Below are 23,281 nucleotides of genomic sequence, written 5' to 3' on the forward strand. Positions count from 1 at the left end.
CGCATTGAACATTGATTAGACTACTGGGTGGCACAGTGGTTAGCACTGCTGCCTCATAGCACCAGGGACCCAGGTTCGATGCCAGCCTCGGGTGACTGTGTGGAGTTTGCACGCTCTTCCCGTGTCTGCATGGGTTTCCTCTGGGTGCTCCGGTTTCCTCCCACCATTCAAAGATGTGCAGGTCGGGTGGATTGGCCTGGCTAAATTGCCCCTTAGTGTCCCAAGATGTGTAGGTTATACATCTTTGGGTATAGGGCTTGGGTAGGATGCTGAGTCGGTGCAGGCTCGAAGGGCTGATTGGCCATGCAAAATTGCCCCAGAAGTGTCAGGGGGACTAGCTCGGGTAAATACATGGGGTTATGGGGATAGGGTCTGGGTGGGATTGTGGTCGGTGCAGACTCGATGGGCCAAATGGCCTCCTTCTGCACTGTAGGATTCTCTGGTTCTATAGTCTTCTGTACTGCTGGGATTCTGTGACACTCAGTGCACTGTGAATGGTTCTGGTCTGTGACCAAGTGAATAGCTGCGTTTGCCCATATCAAAGATGACGGCGCCCTACACTCAACAGCGACAGTAATCGCGCACGCGCCGGACCGGTCCCCTCCCCCCGCCGTTTCCTTCTGTCGAGTTCCCGGATTTCTCAACAACACAAAAAAAAACCCGATTTCGCCAAATCATAGCGGCTCCCGGGGGTCTCCCTCCCCTCCCTGTGAAGCTTGAAGCGGACTCGGGGTCCCGGTCCCCGCTATGAGCGGCTCCAGGAATAACCGGGTGATGATGGAGGGGGTCGGGGCGCGAGTGGTGCGGGGCCCCGACTGGAAGTGGGGCAAGCAGGACGGGGGAGAGGGGCATGTGGGCACCGTGCGGAGCTTCGAGAGCCCCGAGGAGGTGGTGGTCGTGTGGGACAACGGCACCGCCGCCAACTACCGCTGCTCCGGGGCCTACGACCTGCGCATCCTGGACAGCGCGCCGACAGGTGAGGGGATCTAACGGCGGGCGGACGGGCAGCTGCCTCATTGTGTTCAGTCTGTCTGATGGAGCTGAGCTGCAGGCCCCACCCGCAGGAAGGGTGGAAATCATAATTCAAACCAGAAACTAACTGCGATTGGAAATAAATCCACAATTCCAGTGCTAAATCCATGAGTCAAATGCTCAGTAAATGTAACCTCATCAACACAATTAGAATTGAATGATGGCTAACTTAAGAAAATTAAGTAAATGTTGGAGTAGCTAACAATTTAGGTGTTGAATAATTGACATTGAAAAAAGTGACTGCTGATGAAAAATAACACTTATCACGACGGCATTGTCCTGAACGCCATGGTTGTTGCACTTGATTTGTTGATGTTACTTCGTTTTATATTAGTTTTGGAGATTAATGAATGACAGATAATCGCAGCTTTGTACAAGCCCTGCCCCCCTCCCTTCACTCACGTTGTTTTGTTTCCAAGTTTTCATGAATTGTATCTTGTTTTTGTGTCTTTTGGGGGCAAGGGTTCATTCAGTTGTGTAAAATGTGGCATGTTGTGGTTGGAGTTGACATGTCTCGACTGTTCCAGAATCAACAACCAAGCTGTGATGGGACAATATTATTGACTGATCGAAAATTACTGTATGTCTAAGGGACCATTACACTTTCCTCCCTTACCCCAACTACAATTGCTACAGACTAATGATCTTTTGAATGTAGGGCATGTATGGTTTACACATCTGGTGCATGATTTAAGCTGCCATTCAGTTTTCTGGACCCAGCAATAATAAGTTTACGTTAAGGCAGATAATTTGATTAATCTTTGATGGAATCTAGTCTTTGTTACACTTTTTTGATTAGTTATGCACTTCCGTTTTGAATTACCAGAAGGGCTTTATGTATTCTTTTGAATTCCTTTTGTTAATGGATGAGCAAGCGTGGGGTGAATAATCTTCAACTGCTTTGGTTTTGTGGTGCACTAACATTGCTAGGTTATCTTAGATCAGGTGAAATGATTTGTTTTGTACAGAATGTAGTTGATGAATTATTGTCTTGACATAATTTCAAATGTTAAGTCTTACAGATCCAGAAGATGTTGATTTTTAAAAAGTCGATGTTTATTAAGTGTTACTAGTAGAATCTGATCCAGTAGAAACCTGCAAATAACTCATGGTCTCGAGTATGATTGCTTCCTTACCACTATGAAAATGACACCAGCTAGCTAATAAATGTAGTCTATGCTTGAGCATGTTTCTGGCAGACTTTGCGAATTAATATCTCATATTATTGGATTACCATTAAGACATCCTATTCCTCTGTGATAGCAACAATGCATTTCAGCCAATTCTTTAGGTTTCCCTCAATCTGAGTTAAAGCTTGGGAAAAATGTACTTTTAAACAATGGATTTGTTTTTATTATTGTTATCTAATTAGAGTCTTGTGTTTGAAACTCACCATGTTTTCTGTAGTGAGAATTGTTCCATGATACACCATGGTTTAAATATATCGCAAAGGAGTTTTGTGCATCATCATTTAGTCTCCCAAATAAAATTGGATTTTGTTTTAGTTCATACGAGAGATTCATACGTGTGTGGCTTAATTAAATGAATAAATTTAAGTAAGAGTGTTTCCAAGATCGTCCCTCTTGAGTTGGTGAACATCAGAATTCATGCATGTATTGCTCAGGCAGTTGATGTCATCTGAAAGTTTGAGATTAAGTTAGACTTAAACTACTGTCTGTATATTGCTGTGTCGCTGTAGTACTTGAACCTTAGCTGTCAGTCTGCTCCTGAAGTCCAGTAATGCACTTTTAGCTTTGTTTGCTTGAACAGATTTGCCACTGAAACAAGAAGTTGTCAAACTGTTAAAGTTGCACTTGTGATTTGAGAAGTTGCATATATCCAAGGTGTATATTGCTTTTTTACATTCACATCAACCTGCATTATAAACAGGACAGAATGAGCAAAACACAGATAGTATTCGGCTGAGTATGGCACCATCAGCAAAATAAAATTAAAGTTTATTCATTCATCACAAGTAGGCTTACATTCACACTGCAATGAAGTTACTGTGAAAATCCCCTAGTCGCCACACTCTGGCGCCTGGGTATACTGAGGGAGAATTTAGCATGGCCAGTGCACCTAACAAGCATGTCTTTCGGACTGTGGGAGGAAACCGGAGCACCCGAAGGAAACCCACGCAGACATGGGGAGGACGGTGGCCCAAGTCGGGAATCGAACCCGGGTCCCTGGCGCTGTGAGGCAGCAATGCTAACCACTGTGCCACCATGTCTTCCCAGCCACAATTTGTCACCATGTTTGGAACAAAGAGCACCCAGACAATTTCACCTACTCTTAGCAGCACCACTATCAACAGCCAGAAAGTTAAATGACCTAACCATATCAACAATGGCTGCAAGAACGGAGAAAAGGCTGGGTATTCTGCAAGGGCAGATCACCTGCTGACCTCTTAAAAATTCCTCCTCCGTCCTGAAGTCAAAGGGTAATGGCACTCTTGCCAGTTCCCTACGTAGGTGCAGCTGGAACAACACTCGTAAGAACATCAGGAGTAGGCCATCTGGCCTCTTGAGCCTGCTCTGCCATTCAATAAGATCATGGCTGATCTTTTCGTGGACTCAGCTCCACTTACCCGCCTGCTGACATAACCCTTAAATTCCTTTACTGTTCAAAAATTTAGCTAGCCTTGCCTTAAAAATATTCAATGAGGTAACCTCAACTGCTTCACTGGGCAGGGAATTCCACAGATTCACAACCCTTTGTGTGGAGAAGTTCCTCCTTAACTCAGTCGTAAATCTGTTTCCCCTTTTATATTGAAGCCATACCCCCTAGTTCTAGTTTCACCTGCCAGTGGAAACAACCTCCTTGCTTCTATCTTATCTATTTCCTTCATAATCTTATATGTTTCTGTAAGATCTCCTCTCATTCTTCTGAATTCCAATGAGTATAGCCTCAGTCTACTCAGTCTCTCCTCATAAGCCAACCCTCTCAACTCCGGAATCAACCTCGTGAATCTCCTCTGCACCCCCTCCAATGCCAGTATATCCTTTCTCGAGTAAGGAGACCAAAACTGTACACAGTACTTCAGGTATGGCCTCACCCGCACCTTATACAGCTGCAACATAACCTCACTGTTTTTAAACTCCATCCCTCTAGCAATGAAGGACAAAATTCCATTGGCCGCCTTAATTACCTGCTGCACCTGCAAACTAACTTTTTGTGATTCATGCACAAGGAGATCCAGGCCCCTCCACACAGCAGCATGCTGCAATTTTTTTACCATTTAAATAATAGTCCATTTTGCTGTTATTCCTACCAGAATGGATGACCTCACATTTACCAACATTGTACTCCATCTGCCAGACCCTTGCCCACTCACTTAGACTATCTATATCCCTTTGCAGACTTTGAATGACCTCTGCACACTTGCCCGACATGACCTCTTTAGTGATAATAGTTTCTAGGTCCTCACCTGCCATAGCCTTCTTGTCATCAATGTTTGGCATGTTATTTGTGTCTTCCACTGTGAAGACCGACACAAAATACCTGTTCAATGCCTCAGCCATTTTCTTATTTCCAGTTATCACATCCCCTTTCTCATTCTCTAAAGGGCCATTGTTTACTTTAGCCACTCTTTCATTTTATATATTTGTAGAAACCTTTGCTATCTATTTTTATGTTCTGAGTCAGTTTACTCTTTTTTTAATAGCTTTTTTTCGTGGCTTTTTGTTGACTTTTAAAGATTTCCCACTCCTCTCATTTCCCACCAATCTTTGCCACTTTGTATGCATTTTCTTTCAATTTGATACCCTCCTTTATTTCCTTAGATATCGATGGCTGTAATCTCTCTTTTTTTCTATAGCTCTTCCTTATCACTGCTGTCTACTTTTGCTGAGCACTGTGAAAAATCGCTTTGAAAGTCCTCCACTGTTCCCCAATTGTCCCATCATAAAGTTTTTGCTCCCAGTCTACAAACAAGGACAAAGAACAATACAGCACAGGAACAGGCCCTTCGGCCCTCCAAGCCCGCGCCGCTCCCCGGTCCAGGATTGAATCCTGAATCCAGGATCCCCGCCCAATTTTCCAGCCTATCTACATACCAATATCCTATCCACCGAGCTGTCCCTCACAGCTACGATGTTTTGTTCATTACAACCTATTAACTTACCCCCACCCCCCCATTCCAGACCATATGATCTCCAGGGAGAGGCGAAAACCCAGAGTGAAAAACCCCAGGGCCAATATGGGGAAAATAAAATCTGGGAAATTCCTCTCCGACCCCCTGAGGCGATCGAAACGAGTCCAGGAGATCACAATGGCCCCGATCGGAAAATGCTTCCCAACCCTAGTCATTTCCACTTCCACGAACACCATATGAATTCCCTGCCCCCGAGACAGGTTCCCAACTATCCGCAGTCTCACTCTGTACTGGCACCAGCAAGATGATCATAGAATGAAGCCTTGAAACGAGAAACCAGGAACAATTAGCCCGCGCCGCTCCCTGGTCCAAACTAGACCACTCTTTTGTATCCCTCCATTCCCACTCCGTTCATATAGCTGTCTAGATAAGTCTTAAACGTTCCCAGTGTGTCCGCCTCCACCACCTTGCCCGGCAACACATTCCAGGCCCCCACGACCCTCTGTGTGAAATATGTCCTTCTGATATCTGTGTTAAACCTCCCCCCCTTCACCTTGAACCTATGACCCCTCGTGAACGTCACCACCGACCCGGGGAAAAGCTTCCCACCGTTCACCCTATCTATGCCTTTCATAATTTTATACACCTCTATTAAGTCTCCCCTCATCCTCCGTCTTTCCAAGGAGAACAACCCCAGTTTCCCCAATCTCTCCTCATAACCAAGCCCCTCCATACCAGGCAACATCCTGGTAAACCTCCTCTGTACTCTCTCCAAAGCCTCCACGTCCTTCTGGTAGTGTGGCGACCAGAACTGGACGCAGTATTCCAAATGCGGCCGAACCAACGTTCTATACATCTGCAACATCAGACCCCAACTTTTATACTCTATGCCCCGTAATATAAAGGCAAGCATGCCATATGCCTTCTTCACCACCTTCTCCACCTGTGACGTCACCTTCAAAGATCTGTGGACTTGCACACCCAGGTCCCTCTGCGTCTCTACACCCTTTATGGTTCTACCATTTATCGTGTAGCTCCTCCCTACATTATTCCCACCAAAATGCATCACTTCGCATTTATCAGGATTGAACTCCATCTGCCATTTCCTTGCCCAAATTTCCAGCCTATCTATATCCTTCTGTAGCCTCTGACAATGTTCCTCACTATCTGCAAGTCTTGCCAGTTTTGTGTCGTCCGCAAACTTACTGATCACCCCAGTTACTCCTTCTTCCAGATCATTTATATAAATCACAAACAGCAGAGGTCCCAATACAGAGCCCTGCGGTACACCACTAGTCACAGGCCTCCAGCCGGAAAAAGACCCTTCCACTACCACCCTCTGTCTTCTATGACCAAGCCAGTTCTCCACCCATCTAGCCACCTCCCCCTTTATCCCATGGGATCCAACCTTTTTCACTAGCCTACCATGAGGGACTTTGTCAAATGCTTTACTAAAGTCCATATAGACAACATCCACGGCCCTTCCTTCGTCAACCATTTTGGTCACTTCTTCAAAAAACACCACCAGGTTCGTGAGGCATGACCTCCCTCTCACAAAACCATGTTGACTATCGTTAATGAGTTTATTCCTTTCTAAATGCGCATACATCCTATCTTTAAGAATCTTCTCCAACAACTTCCCCACCACGGACGTCAAGCTCACCGGCCTATAATTACCCGGGTTATCCTTCCTACCCTTCTTAAATAACGGGACCACATTGGCTATCCTCCAATCCTCTGGGACCTCACCTGTGTCCAGTGACGAGACAAAGATTTGCGTCAGAGGCCCAACGATTTCACCTCTCGTCTCCCTGAGCAGCCTTGGATAGATTCCATCAGGCCCTGGGGATTTGTCAGTCTTTATATTCTCTAACAAACCTAACACTTCCTCCTTTGTAATGGAGATTTTCTCCCACGGTTCAACACTCCCCTCCGAGACACTCCCAGTCAACACATCCCTCTCCTTTGTGAATACCGACGCAAAGTATTCATTTAGGATCTCCCCTACCTCTTTGGGCTCCAAGCATAAGTCCCCACTTTTGTCCCTGAGAGGTCCGATTTTTTCCCTAACAACCCTTTTGTTCCTAACGTATGAATAAAATGCCTTGGGATTCTCCTTAATCCTGTCTGCCAAGAACATTTCGTGACCCCTTTTTGCTCTTCTAATTCCCCGTTTGAGTATTTTCCTACTTTCATTATACTCCTCCAGAGCTCCCTCCGTTTTTAGCTGCTTGGACCTAACATACGCCTCTCTTTTCCTTTTGACCAGTCCCTCAATTTCCCTGGTTATCCACGGTTCTCTAATCCTACCCTTCCTATCCTTCTTTTTTACAGGCACATGCTTGTCCTGTAGCCCTAACAACCGTTCCTTAAAAGACTGCCACATACCAGATGTGGATTTACCCTCAAACAGCCTCTCCCAATCAAGAGCTGCCAATTTCTGCCTGATCCCAATAAAGTTAGCCTTCCCCCAATCCAACACCTTACCCTTGGGACACCACTCATCCTTTTCCATCACTATCCTAAAGCTAACAGAATTGTGGTCACTATTTGCCACCTGTTCCCCAACCAAAACTTTGAAGACCTGACCGGGCTCATTCCCCAGCACCAGGTCCAGTATAGCCCCCTCTCTAGTTGGGCTGTCCACATATTGTTCCAACGAACCCTCCTGTACACATTTTACAAATGCCTCACCATCCAGAGTCCCTGCCCTCAGCGATTTCCAGTCTATACCAGGGAAATTGAAGTCTCCCACTACAACAACCCTATATTTCCTGCACCTATCCAGTATCTCCTGACATATCCATTCTTCCACTTCCCTTGGGCTGTTGGGGGGCCTGTAGTACACCCCCAACATAGTGACTGCGCCTTTCCTGTTTCTAAGCTCCACCCAGAGTGACTCGCTACACGACTCCTCCGAATTGTCCTCCCTCTGCACCGCTGTAATATGCTCTCCAACCAATACCGCTACTCCCCCACCTCTTTTGGCCCCTCCTCTGTCTCGCCTAAAACACTTGTACCCTGGAATATTCAGCTGCCAGTCCTGTCCCTCTTTCAACCAAGTCTCTGTCACCGCAACCACATCCAAATTCCTCGTGCGCATTAAGGCCCCAAGTTCGTCTGTTTTACCTGCTACGCTCCTTGCATTGAAGTATAAGCACTCCAGACCCCCAGGCTCAGTGAGGTCGTCCTCCCCCAGAGTGCTCTTCTTCTTTGCCAGCCTTGTCCCAGCCCCAAGCTCGTCCCCAGCCACCACACTTATAGACCTAATAGTTTGATCCCCACCCCCCTGCCATACTAGTTTAAACCCCCCCGAACTGCATTAGCAAAGCTCCCAGCCAGGATATTTGTGCCCTTCCAACTTAGTTGTGACCCCTCCCTCTTGTACAGGTGCCATCCTCTCCTGAAAACCTCCCATTGGTCTATGAAAATAAAGCCCTCCCTCCTGGACCAGTCCTTTAGCCAGGCATTCATTTGAACCAACTCCCTATTCTTAGCCTCACTGGCACGAGGCATTGGGAGCAGCCCAGAGATGGCCACCCTAGTGACCCTACTTTTTAACCTATTTCCCAACTCCCTGAATTGCTCTCTTAGGACCCCCCTACTCTTCCTATCTACGTCATTTCCACCAATGTGTATAATGACATCCGTTTCTTTATCTTCCCCTTTTAAAATGCCTCCTATCCGCTCGGAGACATCCGTGACCCCAGCACCAGGTAGGCAGACTACCGTCCTGGAGTCCCGTTCGCCCCCACAGAATCGCCTGTCTGTCCCTCTAACTGACGCATCCCCCACCACTATCGCTCTCCTAACCCCTCTCTTCCCTTTCCGGGCCACAGAGCCTGACTGTGTGCCAGTGACCTGGTCACTGTGTCTTACCCCTGGAGAGGCACACTCCTCCACACTATCTAAAACAATGTACCTGTTTTGGAGTGGGACAACCACAGGTGACCCTTCTTCTAACTGTCCACTCCCCTCCCCTCTCACACCTGTCACCAAGCCCTTCCTATTTTGAGACACCTCTGGAGACCTCCCTTGTACTTTACCCTTCTGCCCTTTACTCCTCCTAACTGTGACTTTACCCTTCTGCCCTTTACTCCTCCTAACTCTACCTTAGCCAACTTTCCCCTCATCCCATTGCAGTCTCTTTTGTTTAAGCACAAGCACACTGGTATTGGATTTTACCTTCTCACGCTCTGTCTGTATTTTAAATTCAACCATACTGTGATCGTTCCTTCCGAGAGGATCCCTAACTGTAAGATCATTAATTATTCCTATCTCATTACACAGACCAGATCTAGAGTAGCTTGCTCCCTCGTAGGTTCCAATTTCAGTTTCAATAGAATCCATAATAGCAGTTTTCTTGATTGCCACGTCTGTCATTGGACTTTATCCATTGCTAATGCACAGTGGTTTACAATATATAGAATCTGTGGTTTCTAAAATAGCACATTTCTCTCCAGCGACGCTTTCCACTGACTAGAACAAGAACCACAAAGTGAGGGCAACCCCAAGTGGCATTTTGTCCTGCCTTGGAAAGTACGATATCCATCGTTAATGGGCCAACATCCTTGAATATTCTACCTAACGTTTCAAGAAGGCCTATCAACAGAACAACAAGGATTGGGTGGTAAATTTGGCAATACCATTGTCACCTATCTTCCGATTAAAAATACTTTATAAAGTGAGGAGGTGGCAAGTGGCAGCCAGTGTGAATAGGACAGTTGATGTAGTTAATAGAAGGTGGCCTTGTAACATTAGAAATTATGTTGCATTGTTCTGGATTTGTGTGATCTGCAATTGATTGAAAATAAGAGATGTGAAAACTGTGCAATAAATAAGGCAAGGTATCCATGACAAAAATCAACGGGTTCCTTAAACTATTTTTCAGACCATGTCATACTGTGTCAGTGTTTCTTACATCCTTGTGATTCTTGTAAGCCAGCCTTTACTCCCTTACAAAACTGTCAGTCTGGCTCAGTCGGTATACATTTCACCACTGAGTTAGCAATTTGTGAGCTCCATGGTAACATTTTAGTGTAACATTGAGAGTGCTGCAGTGTCAGAGGTGCTGTCTTTCAGTTGAGATATTAAACTGATGTCCTGTCTGCTGTGGAATCTTTGAAGTTCCCATAATGCTTGAAGATGAATTGTGAGGGAGTATCCCAGCCAACATTTATCCCTCAACAAGTCTGTGAACAATACATTAATTGGATATTTAAGTCATTTGCTGTTTCTGGTACAGTGGTGTCTGTATATTAGCTGCTCCATTTGCAAGTTCCTTACCTCTTGTTCAGTCAATCTTTTGAGCTAAAGCTATTGATGGTGATTTACTCACCACATGTTTGCACAGATAATTCAGTTACCCTGAACTCCGGCCTGCCTGTCGAACTTATTTTGGGTCATTTTATTTGGAGAACCTAAACATTACAAAAAATTATAGTTCAAAATAGTAAAACTGTTCATTATGTGACCAGTGGTCCAATATTAACTTAAAATTTTCAAATCCAAGTTTTCTTTTTTTAAAAAAAAGGAAGTTGTTAGGGTTAGCTTCAGTACATATTCTCAACAAGTAGGTCCCAATTTTGTGATCCGCCACGAAGCAACAGCTGTCACTGACGTACGATTGATGTTGTGGATTCCCTTTTTTGGTGGTGATTTAATTTTGCATCTAGTCAAGGGGATCTCCTAGTTTGCCAGCACCAGTGATATCAGCAAAAAGATTATGCAGCCAATCACATTGGCATATTCTCACAGACAGCAAACCAGGAGTTTAAAAGAAATAAAAACAGAAAATGCTGGAAGTAATCAGCAGTTACGGCAGCAGCTGTGGGCAAAGAGAACCGAGTTCATGTTTCAAGTTGATAAGAAGTCATCAATCTCGAACATTAACTGCTCCATCTCCAGAGCTACTGTCTGACCTGCTGGATATTTTCAGCATTTTCTGTTTTTATTTCCGATTTCCTGCACCTGCAATATTATGCTTTTGGATCGGAGGTTAAAGTACTGATTATATTTTTTTTTCATTTTAAATTTCAGACAATGAAATGAATGATTGAATTAAGATAAAGTTAAAAACTAGTGGATTTTTTTTTTATCATAGTGGACAAATTTGACATTTAAAATGAGCCTTTCTGTGCCAGTGAGTGTTTAACAGTAATTATGAGCTCAGTAAGCCGTTTTTAAAAAACCCAGATATACATCATTCAACTGCGTGTAACTTTTTCAAATATTTCTACAGTGTGCATAATGGCATCAGAGTGTAAATTCAATTTAAAGATTTCGTACTGATTGCATTCCAGGGATCGCTGACAGCACCTTCTGCATTTACGTGTTACTCTGCGCATGTGCGGGCTGCTGAAGTTGCTTTCTGTTTCAGAGGTGTTGTGAAGGTGAATGCTGTCATAACCACCACAAAGAGTATGCTTGCTTATAACCGGGTTGTGCTTATTTATACAGGCTTGAAATGTACCTTTCTTGAGCTACTATCTTGACATCTGGAGCAGTCAAACGTTTATCTCTGGCATCTGCACTCATCATAGGGGTAGAAGTCTAAAAGGAAGTGGGTTGTGAGATTTAAGCCACCAAATAATATAAAGCGTTGAGACATGAACAAACCTTTTAACTCTTATTTGATAATTTGAGTCAACTCTAACTACTTCATCAAAAATACCATATGTCATAGTAACTTGATAGACTCTTCATCTCATCAGAAGATATGGCACTATTGCATATTTATATGTACCTCGCTGTGTCCTCATTCAAATTTGTGAAAAGAAACATATTGTGCTTTAACAGCCTTGAGCAGCACTGATCTTTTAGATTCATTTCTCTGCATGTGAGATGAGGGGACCAAGGTCTACCTGAGATTAGCATAACTACCGTTGGCAGAAGCTTTGATCCTTTTGCTTTAATGAAACTTTGCCAGTCTTGCTACAGCCATTTGGATCAGGCACTTGGAGTCTGGCAGTCAGAGTTTGAGATCAGCAAATTCAGAACTCTCAGACTCTGGTTTCCTCACTGACACCAGCCAGCATAGGACCCTCCATTGGTCAAAGCCCTGTGCTGACATACAAGGTGTTTCATTGCAAGTCGGCCTTTGTACCTCACTTCTCCTTCACAACACTCCTTAAACCTTACCTATAGCACATTTTGTAACACCTCACCTGAGGCAGAAGGTTATGAATTGAAGTCCAACTTCAGAGGCTGACATTTCAACGCAGGACAGAGGGTCTGCTGCTCTGTTTTGAGATGTTAATGCCAGGCTTAGATGGATGTAAAAGATGCCATAGACCAATTTCAAAGAAGAGCTGAGGAGTTACTTCAGTATCCTGGCCAAGAGTTATCCATGAGTCAACATCACAAAACAGATTGTCTGGTCATAGCTGTTTGTGAGAGTTTGCTGTGTGCAAACTGGCTGCCACTTTTCCTACATGAGAGACGTGACTACACTTCAAAACAATTAATTAGCTGTAAAGCACTTTGAGACATCCTGTGATTGAAAAAGTGCAGACTTTCTTTTCTCTGGCCTAGTTTTGGGTCGTCTGTCTTAGTAACTTAATAACAGCGCAGGCTTGAAGGGCCGAAGGGCCTGTTCCTGTGCTGTACTCTTCTTTGTTCTACATATTTCTTGTTTACTGGGAATTTCCTGGGAGCCTATACCTGGGGTCAACCTTCAGAAACATCACATTTTGGTAAAGAGGGTAGATTAATGTTATTTATATCACGTGCTATCATGGGTATTTCCAATTCTGTAGAAAGTGATGCAACCCGAGTTGGGTTTTCAGCAGGGACAGTGTGGTAGAATTCAGCATTTAACCTTTTATGGCAAACCTATTAAGATTAGCATGTATTCTCGCAACTGAAATTAGTACCTTTGTACTTGGAGAGACAGAAAGTAAACTCATTGGGTTGCAGTTTCTACTTCAGGCAATTCATAATATGGGTGAGAATTGCATCCAAAATTGTATGTTTCAAAAAGTTTTTCCCCTCAAATTTCCACTCAATCTATTCACACAACTGATGAGCAAGTGCAGATGAGTAGTGTTTTAAAATGCTTATTCTTTGGTGGGATTAATTTATTTTTAATTTGTAATTAATGGTTCAAGTATGAAATTCATTGGACTAATGATGAGGGTTTTCAGAAATAAAAGTTTCGTTCTCCAATCTTCCAATTTATTTTGAAGTCCTGAACCATGTTCCAAAGAGATCAGCTATTATTGAGTAGTTTGCCCAAATGAGTGTTCCTTGTATGCAGATTGAGACAGTGAATGTTGTGGAACATCCCAATCCTATGCTCATCAGTCTTCACATTCTGGCAAATTCATGAGTGGAAATTCTGGCTGATTTTAAAATAAGATCTTCTGCTCACCGACCCAGTGACACTGGAAACAGTGTGTTGTTTCCACTGCCTTTCCAGCCAACTTGGCACAGCAGAAGAGAATGAACCTGGGACCTCCTGCTCAGTAAAACTCAACAGGGAATGCAGTGAACCATTGAGGTGTTAGAGGATCTATTTAAGTATTGTAACTTCAAACAATAGTTTTGCCAGTAAACCAGTTGGGGATCACTTAATTGAAAGGTACGGGTTTTGCTTGTGCTTCAGTGCATTGTCTTTAAAGTGGAATTGTCCACAATTTCCCAGAAGGGTATATTTTTGATTGTAGCTGAGTGGAACATAGTAGGAGTCCATCATATAGCCCCTCAAGCCTATTCCACCATTTTGAAAAATCATGCTGATCTTATCAAATGTTGACCCATCTTCCTGCCATTGGGATCTATTTTCTTCCGAGGAGAGCATTTACTCTCTCAAGCAGACAAATTGGTTTGGTGTATGTTAGTGTTTTGCCCCACAATGGACACTTAACTAATCAAATCAAAAAGTGTGCTTTCAGTACTTGTTACACCTGCCTGGTAAGTGAGCCAAATGATTAACTTCAGCATAGAAAAAATCTAGGTGCAACAATGGTAAAAACATCAGCATTGAATTGTTCTGTTATTTAGCTGTAAAACCCTTCATGCTTCATTCCATCTTTGTGAACTGTTCTGTAGTTTAGAACAAACTTCAGGGACAAACCGGAAGCTCTTTTTGTAAGACATCTGTTGCACTAAGTGCATGTCACTTTGTATTTGAAATACCTTTTCTTAGAGGTATGCAAGCTACAAATGCAGTCTGTTTGCACAGGTTCCAACAAGATTTCTCTGTCTTTTGTGGTATTTTTTAACTATTAATCATGCAACTTAGAAAGAGATCTGATCCTGGCAGCCTTTGGATATATTTTCTTCAACACAAATTTGAAGTCCACTTTGGAATTTGGCATCCTTAAGTATTTTATAGGAATAGGCTCAAATGCTGGAATGTACATTTGGCCAGCATCTGATCATTCACAGCAGTTCTTTCAACTATATTTCTTTTGTAAGACTGCAGAAAACACCTTACACAGTTAGTTGCTGGTCTAAGTAAAAGACAAAACTGACAATTAATTGCTTATGTACTAAAAATTGAATTATCCAATTTATTAAATCATAGCAAAGTCAGAATTTAATGCAATTTAAAAAAAAATCTGAATTTAAGTTAAGCAACTTCAGATCAAGAGTAAACTTGTAGCTTTTAACATCTAGTATGGTTACAGTGTGCATTGCTTAGCTGTTGAAAATAATCTGGTGCTGCAGACAGCTTGCAATTATCAATGAGCTTGATGGCAACCAAGTGTAAATGGGGCAATCACTGGGTACCACACCTTCAATTAGAGACAACATTTACAATATGGAGCGTCTTTGGAGAGAATTTCATGGTGCTGATTTTATAGCCTAGATGATGCAGTACATTGGCGATCCAGATTCTATAGTGTGCAACGGGAATGGTGGAAGTTGCTTTATGCTAACTTTGGTGAACTGCTGATGCCGCAGTGATGCAATGCAAAGCAATTGCTTTGAGCCCAGTTGGTATCTGGCAAGAAAGGAAATTGAAAAGTTGGTCCAGGATTACTCTTTCACACCTCCCAGCAATTGGTCATAAAACCAAATTATCATAGGCTTGAGAGCTTCTTTTGTCTTGTGTTTTCATATCCATGGCTGGTCGATGGTGCTGCAGGGAAAAAAACTTTATCATTGTATAGCTAATTTTTAAAAAAGAATGAGTGTTGATGAGGACGTTGGGGAGCTAGAGGAGGAGTATTTGAGTCTACATTTTCCAGATTGGCTATCCGACAGGAAGCAGAGAGTCGGAATAAATGGGTGCTTTTCTGGTTGGCAGATGGTAACTAGTGGCGTGCCGCAGGGATCGGTACTGGGGCCTCAACTATTTACCATTTATATAGACAATCTGGAGGAGGGGACTGAGTGTAGGGTAACAAAGTTTGCAGACGACACAAAGATAAGTGGAAAAGTGAATCGTGTGGAGGGCGTAGAAGGTCTGCAGAGAGATTTGGACAGGCTGAATGAGTGGGCGAGGATCTGGCAGATGGAGTATAACGTTGACAAATGCGAGGTTATTCACTTTGGAGGAAATAATAGCAAATTGGATTATTATCTAAATGGAAAATAATTACAACATGCTACTGTGCAGAGGGACCTGGGGGTCCTTGTGCATGAGACGCAAAAACCCAGTCTGCAGGTGCAACAGGTGATCAAGAAGGCAAATGGGAAGTTGGCCTATATTGCAACGGGGATAGAATATAAAAGCAGAGATGTCTTGCTGCATCTGTACAGGGCATTGGTGAGGCCGCAGCTGGAATACTGTGTGCAGTATTGGTCCCCTTATTTGCGGAAGGATATATTGGCCTTGGAGGGAGTGCAGAGAAGGTTCATCAGGTTGATACCAGAGATGAGGGGTGTTGATTATGAGGAGAGACTGAGCAGATTGGGTTTGTACTCGTTGGAATTTAGAAGGCTGAGGGGGGATCTTATAGAGACCTATAAGATAATGAAGGGGCTGGATAGGGTAGAGGTGGAGAGATTCTTTCCACTTAGAAAGGAAGCTAGAACTAGAGGGCACAGCCTCAAAATAAAGGGGGGTCAGTTTAGGACAGAGTTGAGGAGGAACTTCTTCTCTCAGAGGGTGGTGAATCTCTGAAATTCTCTGCCCACTGAAGTGGTGGAGGCTACCTTGTTGAATATGTTTAAATCACGGATAGATGGATTCCTGATCAGTAAGGGAATTAGGGGTTATGGGGATCAGGCGGGTAAGTGGAACTGATCCACTTCAGATCAGCCATGATCTTATTGAATGGCGGGGCAGGCTCGAGGGGCTAGATGGCCTACTCCTGCTCCTTTTTCTTATGTTCTTATGTTCTTTAGGAGTAGAGTTAATTTAACGTCATTAGATTTCATATAATCATTAACTTCAGCTGTCCTGGTGATGTAATTTTGAACTCAGCAATTGCTCTTACAGCATTCATTCCCCACTTCTATCTTTGTGATGAGTTAGGATGCCTGACTGGAAAGGAACATAATTTATCATACAATGCAAAGTAAAACTACTACTGTGGCGTAAACACACTATCCCTGCCTGGGACTGTTGCCTTATAAAAGACTCAGGTAATGAGTTCCGGCTTGGCGGGCCATTGCCCTTTACCAGGGGAACTCGTACTCAACATGCCCCACACAGAGATCAATCAGTGATTCCCCATGGATCTTGTTCTTATTCCATTGGCGCTGACACGATGGGCCAAAGGGCCTCTTGCTGTGCTGTAAAACTCTTGATTTATTAAAATAGATAGTTGGGGGAACAAAGTCAAAATAGAAGACTGGCTACAAGCGATTGAAGTTCGCAATTCTTCTGAATTTACTAGTTCAGGTATGAGTTTTTCTTGTTCAAATGGACTGCGGTGGTCTTTGTTCTTGTACATTCTGAAGATCTCTATTATGTCATACCTCAAAGTAACTTGTGCTGCAACATGGTTTGGAAGTTGCCTATAGCCTTGAACTTTCATGATGTTATTCAGCAATGGGGGGTCATGACATGGATGAAAGCAAAACACTGCAGATGCTGGAATCTGAAACAAAAACAGAAAATGCTGGAAAATCTCAGCAGGTCAGACAGCATCTGTGGGGAGAGAATGGAGCCAACGTTTTGAGTCCAGATGACCCTTCATCAGAGCTGGCTCTGAAGAAGGATCATCTAGACTCCAAACGTTGGCTCCAGTCTCTTCCCACAGATGCTGTCCGACATGACGTGGAACCTGATTATAATTGAAGTTAATACATTACATTTGCAACAGTGGATATGGTATAGCTCTGTTTTTTTCCATTCGAACATCTGGATCTCTTTTAATTTGCTACAGATGTATTCAATTTCATGTTTGGCTTATGATCTGAAGAAATGAAGACTGTGTAAGGCTTGTCATGTCAAATAACTCTCAGTCAGTGCAAGAGTTTCAATTGCCAATGAGTCATAGGACTCAAAGTTAAACATTGAATGAGATCAGGCCAGGTAGCATATCGAGCCTTCCACTTTCAAATTATAAGTTTAGTTTGCATTGTCATGTCGTATTTATTGATTTCTTCAGCAAAGTCAATAACTGCAGATTAAATTTGTAAGATAACCATGTGAAATTTTTCTACCATTCTATCCCCACATGTAATTAATTGAAAAGTCCAGATTATTGACCTAACATCACATTCTCCATTACTCAATCTTATGATATATTTTCCCAAAGTTCTGTTTATAACTGTAGTTACTAATTAGACTTTCAATTCTGTAAATATTAAGGGCCTTTTTAAAAATGTTCATTGTTGTGACATTACAGGAGACATCAATGTAAAGTTCTCCTTTACCCCGTAAAACGCGTTTTTTTAATATAAATCATTCTTTGCTCATTTTTAGTTGCATTCAATGTGAGTTAGCAATTTTGAGACTTGCAGCATTGTGTCTCAGCTGAAAATGTCTCCTTGGATGATTTTGTTAGCTTCCTACACCCACCATCAGCATGAGCTGATTGAGAATCCTTTATGATCAGAATGTCAATCCTACTGCACATCAAAATACAATTGATGCTGTCCTTTTATCCTGCTAGAGAACTAGTAACAGTATTTAAAAGCAAAGAGCCATGCTAATCTCAGGACCAGGAATTCATTCCTTTGTGTCCGGAAGCAGGGAAGAATCTAAATTTAGCGAGGAGCTGTTTGTTTTGTTTTTGTTATGCAAACTAAATGTAATCGAGTTGAAAGTGGAAATGTATGTTCTCCCATCCTCCCAGTCTCTTCAAATCTCCAACTACTCTTTAGCATTATTCAATTAGTATCCAATCTCTTGTGCTGAAATGAAGACTGGACAATCTTTGTGCAGTGGAAACAAGTCCAGTTCATTATCACCACATTTTAAAGTTTCATTGGATTGTGCGCAATTGACGAATGCCTAGTTTGATGTAATGGCAAACATGATAAATCTGTCCTTTTTCTACTTGCAATGTTTTTTTTGTGTGCTAAATTTCTAACGCGGAAGAGAGTCTGGATCAAGCATGTACTGGCATACATAATTTACCATTCTGGTTCTCACTGATTTGTGGATGGGACTGGATAACAACTTGGATAAGAAATCCTGAGGGCTGATTTTCCCCTTAGTTCTTTCTGTTTAATCTCCATTCCATCCTCAGACTGAGAGAACAAAGCTGACAGTAAGTGACAGATCTGTTTGAGTCCAGACACCACAATTTAAAAATGGCAACAGAGATAAACTAGTAAATTTATAGGCCTATTTGACTAGAGCCAGTTGTGGGGAAGTTACTCAAATCTTTTTATTTGGGACAGAATGACTGAGCATTCGACAAATATGAGCTGATCAGAAAAAAACCCAACATGGATTTGAAAGGGGCAAGTGATGTCCAACAGACGGTGGCACAGTGGTTGGCACTGCTGCCTCAGCACCAGGGACCCGGGTTCGATTCCCGGTTTGGATCACTGACTGTATGGAGTCTGCCCGTATATGTGTTGGTTTCCTCCGGGTGCTCCGGTTTCCTTCCACAGATCAAAGATGTGCGGGTTAGGTTGGTTGGCCATGCTAAATTGACCCTAGTGTCAGGGGTTTAGCAGGGTAAATATGTGGGATTATGTTATTAGGGCCTGGGTGGGATTGTGGTCGGTGCAGACTCGATGGACTAAATCCTCCTTTTGCACTATAGGGATTCTATAAGATCTGATTTTTCTGTGAGTATGTAATTAATGTAGACAAGGAATTGTCGATGGATGTTACTTATGTGGCCCTCCAGAAGATGTTTGAGCAAGTTCTGCAAAAGCGACTTCACAAAAATCAAAGCTCATAGAATTGCAGGCAACCGATTGGTTTGGATAGAAAATTAACTCGGAGGTAGGAGACACAAAGTAGGGATAATAAATGGGGATGTTCTCACATTGGCAGGTGTGATGTGGTGGCCCTTAGTGTTCTGTTCTTAGGTCACAGCTTTTCACTATATTTATAAATTAGTTGCATGACTGAATAGAGAACCAAACATCTAAGTTTGTTGACAACATTAAGTTAGATGGCACAGTTAATAGTGTACAAAATTGCACAGGTCGATTGATAGATTAAGCAAGTGCACAAAACTGTGGCAGATGGGGTTCAGTTTGAACTGTGTGATCATCCACTTTGGACCTAAGACGACATTATTTTCTAAACAAGCAGCTGGGAATTTTGGATCATGGACCATTTAGGGGTTCAAATTTGGAAATCATTAAAAGCTATTGAACAGACACAAAAAATTACGATTATATTGTTTGTCTTTGTCTCAGTCGGATGAGAGCAAGAAAGGAGTAGTTATGCTGCAGCTGTACAGATTTGGTTAGATTCTGATTTGATTTGATTTATTATTGTCGCATGTATTAACATACAGTGAAAAGTATTGTTTCTTGCGCGCTACACAGACAAAATATACCGTTCATAGAGAAAGAAACGAGAGAGTGCAGAATGTAGTGTTACGATCATCGCTAGGGTGTAGTGAAAGATCAACTTAATTCAAGGTAAGTCCATTCAAAAGTCTGACAGCAGCAGGGAAGCTGTTCTTGAGTCGGTTGGTACGCGGCCTCAGACTTTTGTATCTTTTTCCTGACGGAAGAAGGTGAAAGAGAGAATATCCGGGGTGCGTGGGGTCCTTAGTTATGCTGGCTGCTTTGCTGAGGCAGCAGGAAATGTAGACAGAGTCAATGGATAGGAGGCTGGTTTGCGTGATGGATTGGGCTACATTCACGACCTTTTGTAGTTCCTTGCGGTCTTGGGCAGAGCAGGAGCCATACCAAGCTGTGATACAACCAGAAAGAATGCTTTCTATGGTGCATTTGTAAAAGTTGGTGAGAGTCATGGCTGACATACCAAATTTCCGTAGTCTTCTGAGAAAATAGAGGCGCTGGTGGGCTTTCTTAACTAGTGTCGGCATGGGGGGATCAGGACAGATTGTTGGTGATCTGGATACCTAAAAACTTGAAGCTCTCGACCCTTTCTACTTTGTCCCCGTTGATGTAGAAATCTGAAATAAAGACAAAAATGCTAGAAATACTCAGCAGGCCAGACAGCATCTGTGGAGGATCAGAACAATTGTGATGAAGTGTCATTTCGACTCAAAATGGTAACTTTGTTTCTGTCCAGATACTGCCTGAACTACTGATATTTACAGCACTTTTTGTCTATATTTGATCCTTTGTGGAGTGCTGCATTCAGTTCTGGGAACTGCATCTCAGGAAGGATATGTTTGTCTTGTAGCAGTGTAGCACAGATTCACCAGATTGATATCGCAGCAAGAAGGGCTAAATTGTGAGTACATGGGGTATTGGGGACAAGAGATCTTGTCTTACCTTGAATATTGATGGTTAAAGGTGATCTAATTGAATTGTTCAGGTGATTTTGGGATTTGGTGGTGTCTTTTTTATTTATTATTTTCATGGGATGTAGGCATTGCTGGCAAGACCAACATTTATTGCCTATCTCTAATTGCCCTTGTGGAGGCAATGGTGAGCTGCTTTCTTGAACTTCTAAATTCCATGTGGTGTCGATACTCCCATAGTGCCGTTAGGGAGGGATTCCAGCAATTTGATAGCCAAGAAATGGCGATTATAATACCAAGTCAGGGTGGTGCATGGCTGGGGGGGAAGGAAAAATCAGGTAGAGGTGTTCCCATGCATCCACTGCCCTTGTCCATCTTGGTGTTGGAGGTTACGGATTTAGAAGGTGCTGTCCAAAGAGCCTTGGCGGCTTGCTGCAGTACATATGGTAGATGGTGCACACTGCTGCCATTGTGCATAAGTGGTGGAGGCAGTGAATGGGATACCACTTGGGCAGGCTGCTTTGTCCTGGATGGTATCCAGCTTCTTGAGTGTTGTTGGAGCTGACTTGTGCCTTTATAACTGGTGGACAGGCTTGGGAAGTCAGGTGTTGAGTTACTTGCTGCAGAATCTACAGCCTTTGACCTGCTCTTGTAGCCATAGTATTTATATGGCTAGTCCAGTTCAGTTTCTGAGCCATGATAACCCTCGGATGTTGATGGTGGGTGATCCACTGAGAGTAATGCCATTGAATTTTAAGGGGTGATTGCTGGATTTTCTCTTGTTGGAGATGGTCGTTGCTTGGCACTTGTGTGGTGCAAAACTTACTTGCCACCTGTAAGCCCAAGCCTCAGTGTTGCCCAGATTTGGCTGCATATGGACAAGAACTGCTGAGGGGTTGCACATGATGATAAACATTCATCAGTGAACATCCTCGCCTTATGATGGAGAGAAGATCATTGATGAAACAGCTAGAGATGATTGGGCCTGAGTAATTCAGATGATTTAACCTTCAACAACCACAACAATTTTCCTTTTTTAATATTCATTTGCAGGACATGGATGTCACTGGCTGACCAGCATTTATTGCCCATCCCTTGTTGCCTGAGGACAGTTGAGAGTCAACCACATTGCTGTGGCTCTGGAGTCACATATAGGCCAGACCAATTAAGGACGGCAGATTTCTTTTCCTAAAGAATATTGGTGAACCAGATGGGTTTTTTCGACAATGGTTTTGTGGTCATCAATAGATTCTTAATTCCAGATTTTAAAAAATTGAATTCAAATTCCACCAGCTGCCTTGGAAGGATTTGAACCCGGGTCCCCAGAACATTAGCTGAGTTTCTGGATTAATAGTCCAGTGATAATACCACTAGGCCATCGCTAGGCATGATTCAGCCAGTGGAGTGTTCTCCCCCTGACCCTTCCAAATGATTTTAGTCTTCCTAGTGTCTCTTGATGACACACTGTGCCAAATGCTGCCTTGATGTACATAACAAAGTCTAGGACAAGGGAACATATGTTTAAGATTAGAGCTGGGCTGTTAGTTGGTGATGTCTGGAAACACTTCTTTACACAGAATGTAGTGGAAATTTGGAATACTCATTCCGCCTCCTGTCCCCATTGGGAAAAGCTGCTGCTAGGGTTAGGTCAAGTCAAAATTTCAGGACTGAGTATTAGATTTTTGTTAGATTGGAGTATTAAGGGTTACAAAATCAAGGTGGATATCTGGTGTCGCGATCTAACACGAACTAATTGAATGAATTAATAGGCTTGAGAGCTGGATGGCCTGTTCCTATTCCCTCCCTCCTAATCATAAAACCATCATGGCTACCAAAGTAAGTCTAGATTTCTGGGCTTTGGATGAGTCAAAACTGTTTTAATCTTCAATTTAGACTGGATCTTTGCTAATTTACTTTTATTATTTTTTTCTTAAAGGGATCAAGCATGATGGGACAATGTGTGATACATGCCGTCAGCAGCCGATTATTGGCATCCGTTGGAAGTGTGCAGAATGTACCAATTATGATCTTTGCACAGTTTGCTACCATGGCGATAAGCACCATCTGAGGCACAGGTTCTATAGAATCACCATTCCTGGTAGTGAAAGGTAAGTGTATAAAGCTTGTCGGAACCCTTATTTGGTCATCTCTTTTACGTTGATTTTTATCCTTTGATGTGATATTGCAAAAGCATGCTTTAATTGGTTATGGCATGCCATTGTTTTCACTTTAAAATGGGAGGCAATAGGTTCCTGATGGTTTGGTGAGTTTATTCAGTGAATATCTGAGCAACATTGATCACCAATGCTCGAGGTTTGATTCCTGACCTTGCTGAGATGGCTGATCTTAACCAAGTTTGTGGTAGGACCACAACAATGTGTGAAAAATTCATGGGGTTGTAAGG

The 23,281-nt window shown here is 42.9% G+C and overlaps 1 protein-coding gene across 2 annotated transcripts in view; it reads left to right on the forward strand.

Moving 5' to 3' along the window:
* The first annotated feature begins 606 nt into the window (after window positions 1-606).
* Window positions 607-23,281, forward strand: part of mib1 (MIB E3 ubiquitin protein ligase 1) — a 161,194-nt gene continuing 138,519 nt past the window's right edge. For both annotated transcript variants that reach the window (XM_078216432.1, XM_078216433.1), the window contains exons 1-2: window positions 607-976; window positions 22,814-22,985. In XM_078216432.1, the coding sequence (XP_078072558.1) occupies window positions 748-976; window positions 22,814-22,985 (401 nt within the window). In that variant the 5' untranslated portion in view covers window positions 607-747. The remainder of the gene's footprint in view (window positions 977-22,813; window positions 22,986-23,281) is intronic.

This window comes from Mustelus asterias, chromosome 7 (assembly GCF_964213995.1).
Source record: "Mustelus asterias chromosome 7, sMusAst1.hap1.1, whole genome shotgun sequence".
Lineage (NCBI taxonomy): Eukaryota > Metazoa > Chordata > Chondrichthyes > Carcharhiniformes > Triakidae > Mustelus > Mustelus asterias.